General features: G+C 54.5%; 1 protein-coding gene across 1 annotated transcript in view; it reads right to left on the reverse strand.

The window, feature by feature from the left end:
* Positions 1-6,616, reverse strand: part of FAM120B (family with sequence similarity 120B) — a 70,581-nt gene that overhangs the window by 49,887 nt on the left and 14,078 nt on the right. The window contains exons 3-4 of the mRNA XM_042782260.1: positions 4,158-4,271; positions 1,666-1,838 (exon numbers count right to left, since the gene is read on the reverse strand). Of these exons, the coding sequence (XP_042638194.1) occupies positions 1,666-1,838; positions 4,158-4,271 (287 nt within the window). The remainder of the gene's footprint in view (positions 1-1,665; positions 1,839-4,157; positions 4,272-6,616) is intronic.

Here is a 6,616-nt window from a genome sequence, read left to right on the forward strand (position 1 = left end):
AGGGGACAGGCAGGGCCGGTGGGCAGTCAGAGAGCAGGGGACAGGCAGGGCCGGTGGGCACTCGGAGAGCAGGGGACAGGCAGGGCCGGTGGGCACTCGGAGAGCAGGGGACAGGCAGGGCCGGTGGGCAGTCGGAGAGCAGGGGACAGGCAGGGCCGGACACTCAGAGAGCAGGGGACAGGCAGGGCCAGCGGGCACTCAGAGAGCAGGGGACAGGCAGGGCCGGTGGGCACTCGGAGAGCAGGGGACAGGCAGGGCCGGTGGGCACTCGGAGAGCAGGGGACAGGCAGGGCTGGTGGGCACTCGGAGAGCAGGGGACAGGCAGGGCCGGTGGGAGTCAGAGAGCAGGGGACAGGCAGGGCCAGTGGGCAGTCAGAGAGCAGAGGACAGGCAGGGCCGGACACTTGGAGAGCAGGGGACAGGCAGGGCCAGTGGGCACTCAGAGAGCAGGGGACAGGCAGGGCCAGTGGGCACTCAGAGAGCAGGGGACAGGCAGGGCCAGTGGGCACTCGGAGAGCAGGGGACAGGCAGGGCCGGTGGGCACTTGGAGAGCAGGGGACAGGCAGGGCCAGTGGGCACTTGGAAAGCAGGGGACAGGCAGCACTGGGGACAGCATTTGGAGAACAGGGGACAGTCAGGGTCAGGCACTCAGAGAGCAAGGGACAGGCAGGACTGGAGCAGGTCACAGGGAGGGAGAGATTCAGAGACGCAGCACAGCCAGGGCCCTGAGTACCTTCTGGAATAAGAATCATGAGGATACCCCTGCCAGTGAGGACCACCCAAGACTGCTTCCTACGAGCCCCGTCAAGTTCGCCTCTGCCTTCATCTTCCCTGTGCTCCTGCCCTCCTGGGGGTGGGCATCGCTGTAAACCATGCACCTCACAGCCACACCCTCAGCTGTGTCCTGGCCCCAGCCCTGCAGCTGGCCCCCCATGCCCTCCCCATCCTGGGTGCAGGCATTGGCGTCACAGCCACACACCCCTCAGAGCCACACCTTCAGCTCTGTGGCTCATCAGGGAAGCGACAGGCCACAGCTCAGGATCAGGATCAACTTGGAGGGAACAGGAACACCTGGGGATGAGGTCGGGCAGCACACAGGCTGGGTGCAGAAGGGTCCCAAGGGGAGGGCACAGTCCCCTCTCAGCTCCCTGCCAGCACCTCTCTTGGCTGCAGCTTCTTTTTCTCACTGGGGGATGCGCTCTCCCCTTAGCTCCAGGTGGTCCCAAGAACCTCTGGGGTTTGGCCCTTAATATGTGCCAGTCCTTATCAGTTACGCACAAAGAGATGTCAATCAACTTGGAAGAGATGTCAATCAACTTGGACCCTGACCCCTGTCCCCCAGAACAGTAACACATCTTCTGGGGTGGGAAACCACCAGGGTCGCCAAGTTGTGGCCTAGCAGAAGTCTGCTTGGCCTCTGCCTCAAAGGGACCATTTGGCTGTATGCTGATTCCTCCTCCTGAATTCCCGCTGCAGATCTCTAGGCCAGACACAGCGGGCAGTTTCCCATGTGACGGCACTATGAGCCTCTCCCCACTGAGAGCATGCCAGGGACTCTGGCCCAGGAGCATGTGCTGCAAACAAAGGCCACAGTGCAGCCCTCATGGAAGGCGAGGGCAGAGGCGGCAGTCCATGCATCGCCTGGATGCCCGGCACTGGCATTACCTGCACAAAGAGGTAGGTCAGGAGGCAGCACAGTGCCCTGAGCGGCCCCTCGATGGCCTGCAGGTCTTCGCTCATGGAGGAGAGGTTGAAGCAGGCCAAGAAGACATCCACGCGCCGGGCCTGCACGCCCGGCTCCCGGCTCAGCCACAGCGTCGTCAAGCTCGGCATGCCTCCTGAAGGAGAATCAGAACACACTCCCCTTGTTAATTCTGGGGAGCAAAGAAGTCGTGCTTCTTGCAAGAAACTAAACCCTAAAGATAACTGGCAAAAGAAACCAAAGAACATCATGGTGACAGCACTTAACAGGGGCTCATGGGTCCTGTTCCCAGATAACCACAAGGTCAGCTTCACTTCTCAGAAACACACGGGAAAGGTGTCGGCAAACCCTGGCAGGCCTACATTCTTCGCCAGCACACCCTAATTCACAGGCATTGCTGCTGCTTCAGTCCTCAATACCAGCCAGCTTTCTCATGCATATGAAACAACTGAGGACAATGTTATGGGTCAGCACTACTTAGTTCTCAAGGTGATAACTTTGCTCTTTAACACTTTAAAGAGGCCCCTTGCAGCAGATTTGCCCAGTGCAATGCGACATCTGTTTTCTTGACTGCTGCTTCCATGGGCACTGACTGTGGAGCTAAGTAAAATGAAATCCTTTCTAGTTATTATTCTATTGTCTAATGAAAGATACAAGGAGCTCTGGTAGCATAGTGCCTAAGGTGCTTGACTGCTAACCAGAAGGCTGGCGGTTCAAACTCACCAGCCATCCTCAGAAGGAAGGTTGGGCAATCTACTTCCATAGTGATAGTGCCTCAGAAACCCAAGGAGGGTCGCTATGAGTTGGGTCCGACTCGATGGCACATAACAACAACAACAACAATGAAAGATACAAGGCAAAAGCCAACCAGCCCCCATGGCTGTTGTGCAGCTTCTTGTCCACTCTCCTGTCCCAACCCTGCACAGAGCTGCTATGCGGCTTGAGGGTCGACATGGAAGTGTGGAGACCACACTGACAAGGACACCCTTATGGAGCTTTGTCCCACTCTCCTGTAAAAGCACTTCTTCCTATAAAAGAAATGTCAGTGCATGTGGATTTATTTGGGTTTAGTTACTGCTTCTGAGGTTTGAGTCCACCACTGGCAGAGAGACTACAGAAACATTCCCCACAGTATTTTTGTCACCTTCTCTCCCAATACACTTCTGATGCTAAAACCACTTTGCTGCAAACCCTAATTTGGGAAATTACAGGCTCCTGTGATGAAGATATCAGTAGCATGAGAGAACCAAACGCACGTAAAATGGAACTGGCAAAATTTAGAAAAATATTTGTTCCGCAAAAGAATGACAAGAGCCACTAAAAACAACCTCTGAAACGCCGGTGTCACCCCACTGTCTACATGGAGAACATCACCCACGAATGTAAACCCCCTCCCTCACTTGGACTCCAAGAACCCCAGGAACAGAGGCTGCTTTTTCGATAGACTCCCAAAGCTAAGTTTTTGGTGAAATTTTCCTTCCCTCCCTTTGTATTTTAAGCCATTGCTCAGGAAAGTGAAACTTCCTTTATCAGTTATGATTTCTCCTTTACCTGCTGTGGTGGTTAAGATTGTTGTCAACTTGGCTGGGCTTCGGTGAGTGGCCGGGCAGCTGGAGGGAGTCACTCCCCATGATGAGACTGGCAATCAGCTCCATGGTGGGATCTACCACAAGCAGCTGAGTAGCTGCTTTAGGGATGTGGCCTGCTTCCCGTATATAAGAAGCAGTTTTGGGAATGGTCTCTAGATTGTGGCACACTTGAACCCTGCATGTAGCTGTATCATTGTTCAGCAGCTCTGCCAACCTTGGGACTTTCAATGGACTTGAATTAGAGGCCTGCCACGTGGTTTGGAAACACTGGGACTGTACCTTTTTACTTGTCAACCTTGGGTTTGTCAGCCTCAGCAGCCAGCAACTGTCTGAGTGAAGAAAAGCCTCCAGCTTCAGTGGGCTGGGAGCATGAGGCAGAGTTGAAGCTCAAGGTTGAGGGGCTTTCACCCAGCCTGGCACTTTGAACTCAGACTTAAAGCCTCCAAACTGTAAGAGAATGAACTGTCTGTCAAAGCCGTCCCACTTGTGGTAATTTCTGTTAGAGCAGCACAGGGGTAACCAGAACACCTGCCCTTCTAGTTCCACAACTCATCTAATAGACCTTCAGGATGAGTCAGTTGAAGCAGGGTATCAGACACCCACCTCTGAGGCATGCAGCATTGTTTGCTAAGTTGTGTGGGTCCCACAGAGCCCCCCACTCCCACTCCCCTGTGGGGGTTCTGGCCCTGCGTGTAGGTGCAGGAGCATGGCAGGGTGCAGCTTCACCCAGAGAAGCCACTGGCACCGGGTTTGGCTTCCTCGGACATCCTGGGCGGCACTTACTGTAGCCCTAGCTGAGGCCAGGATGGGTGAGCAGGTGCCTAGGGACGTCGCATGGCGCACGGCTCAGGACGCGTACAAAGTACCTGGAATACTCATTGGCAGCGGCCTGACCAGGTCCGGGTACTTCAGTGGGTTCCCAGCGTACACGAACCATTCCTTCACTTCCTTGGCCTCCCTGGCTGGGCCGCAGGCACTGTCTGCAGGGCGAGAGAGGTCAGTGAAGGCTGAGTGTGCAGCACCAGGTTCTTGTGTCAAAACCTAAGTCAAGTCCCAGCTGGCATCACAGCAGATGCTGGGGAAGAGTGCAGGCCAAGAGCTGGCAACAAAAGAAAAGGCTGGTAACAGTCAGCAACTGTTTGAGTAATGGTGGCGGCATCTCTGAGCTGACCCAGGCCCTAGTCTGAAGCCCAGCTAGTGTCAGGTCAGAAGCAGACCTCAGGCCTCCATCTCCTTCTATGCAAGGACGGTGAGTGTCAGCACACGGGCTAGAAATGGCACCGACAACGACAAAGAACCACCTGGCAGTCTGAGTGGTGTCTGCTCCTCCAGGTGCTCAGGACAGTGCTCAGCACTCCAGGCCACTGTCATGTTCTGGGTGCAGTGAAGTACTTAATGGGGCTCTCTAGCCAGGAAGGCACCCCAGTGACAGGCTACAGCGGTTCAAGTACTCAACTGCTAACCAAAAGGTCAGTGGTTCGAATCTACCAGCCACTCTACAGGAGAAAGATGAGGCAGCCTTGGAAACCCTGTGGGGCAGTTCCACTCTGTCCTCTAGGGGCTCTGTGGGTCAGAATCGACTGCATGGCAGTAGGTTTAATCTGAAGCCATGGCAGCAGCGTTTGTAGTAATTTGGTTTGAATGAATTAAAATAAAAAAATTTTCTTTGTTTTCTGTATCAAGGAAATGAGAAGAGAAAGTAGGGTCTGGCCACTCCTGAACAAGAAGGCTGATTTTCTCACTGGAACTACTGCTGGGCTGGGCTCGGAGTTCAAGGGTAAAGTAAAGTAAAACTGCTCAAGTAGCAAGCACAGCAGAGTTTAAGCAACAAAACACAGGGCCTAGGGGAACCTCGTGGGAGCTCTGGTAGCATAATGGCTAAGACACTTGCCTGCTCACCAGACGGCTGGTGGTTCAAACCCACCAGCCACTCCTCGGAAGGAAGGTTGGGCAATCCTACTTCTGTAGTGATACTGCCTCGGAAACCCAAGGAGGGGTCGCTATGAGTCGGGGCCGACTCGACGGCACATAACAACAACAACAACAGGGGAACCTCGTAAAGTAAGCGTAATTTCTAGTTTTTAAGTTATTTCAGTAAGAATTAAGCTAAGAACTCACCTTAATGAACTACATGTTTAACTAGAGCACAAACCCCTTGCTCATTTTATTGCCTGTCCTGCCTGTGACATTTAAATGCAAAGTGACAAGGACATCACTCTGTCTGCTCTCCTGCTGTCCCCAAAGGTCACAGGACTCCATCCAGGGAAGGCTTCTGTGACTCACTAAGGCTCCCGGGGAGCAGGAGGGGAGCAGGAGTCCGTTAGTGTCTGTGGGTCCCGCTCCCTCTGCAGATCTCTGACACTTACTCACACCCACGTTCCCCCCTGGCTGCTGAAAGCCCTTGGGCACTGCAGAGAAAATGTCAGTTTGCTAAAACTATGCACAGGGTGGCGAGAGAGAACGAGGAAAAGCCAGGGCAACTGGAACCTAATTACTGGGATTTTACAATGCGACAATCCTCCAGGACTTTAAAAAGGTTGACTCTGTAACGTTTTTATGTCATCGTCATCAGGTGCCATCGAGTCGCCTCTGACTCACAGCGACCCTGTGCACGAGAGCACACTGCCCACTGCGCACCAGCCTCCTAAGTGTTGCGTGTGAGCCCACTGTCGCAGCCACTGTGTCAGTCCATCTTGGTGAGGGCCTTCCTCTCTTGCACTAACCCTCCACTTTACCAAACGTGAGGTCCTTCTCCAGGGACTGGTCCTCCCTGATGCGTCCAAAGCACGTGTGCAACAGTGCTGTCTCTAGGGCTGGTGTCCATCAGTGTGGTAACTCGCGTTGTCCACCCCTCCACGGGCAGCACAGCCTCACTGTGAGGCCCCCATACAGGACCAAGCACTGTGCTGTGTGGCCTGGCCCCTCCAACTTCTCCCTTCTCCCCGCAGTCTATTTGCCCACACCCTTTCTGGGAGGTAACTGCGGATGGAGGGTGTTTGATGAGCTGGCGCACTGTGTGATGGGTGGCACCAACCCTAGTGATGCCACTGCCTTGGCAGCCCTCCGCCTGTGGTGCTGGCCCACCTGTGGCCACTGTGGACCCTGGGGCCATTTTGGTGACAATGCCTCTGACAGTGTAGGGGTGCACACCTGTGCTGCAGTAAATTACTTAGTGTGGCTTTCCCACCCATAAGTCTTTGTAAACTCCAAGGTGGAAATGGCTATGAGCAACTGAGGAGCTCCTGACTGCTGAAGGTGTCCACCTGGGTTATTTCTGTTGGGAGTGGCACAAAACAATGTTCTGGGAGGTGCCCACTCTCTCTCA

This window comes from Orycteropus afer, unplaced genomic scaffold, assembly GCF_000298275.1.
Source record: "Orycteropus afer afer isolate SDZICR_OR568_19922 unplaced genomic scaffold, OryAfe1.0 scaffold00273, whole genome shotgun sequence".
NCBI classification, from domain to species: Eukaryota; Metazoa; Chordata; class Mammalia; order Tubulidentata; family Orycteropodidae; genus Orycteropus; species Orycteropus afer.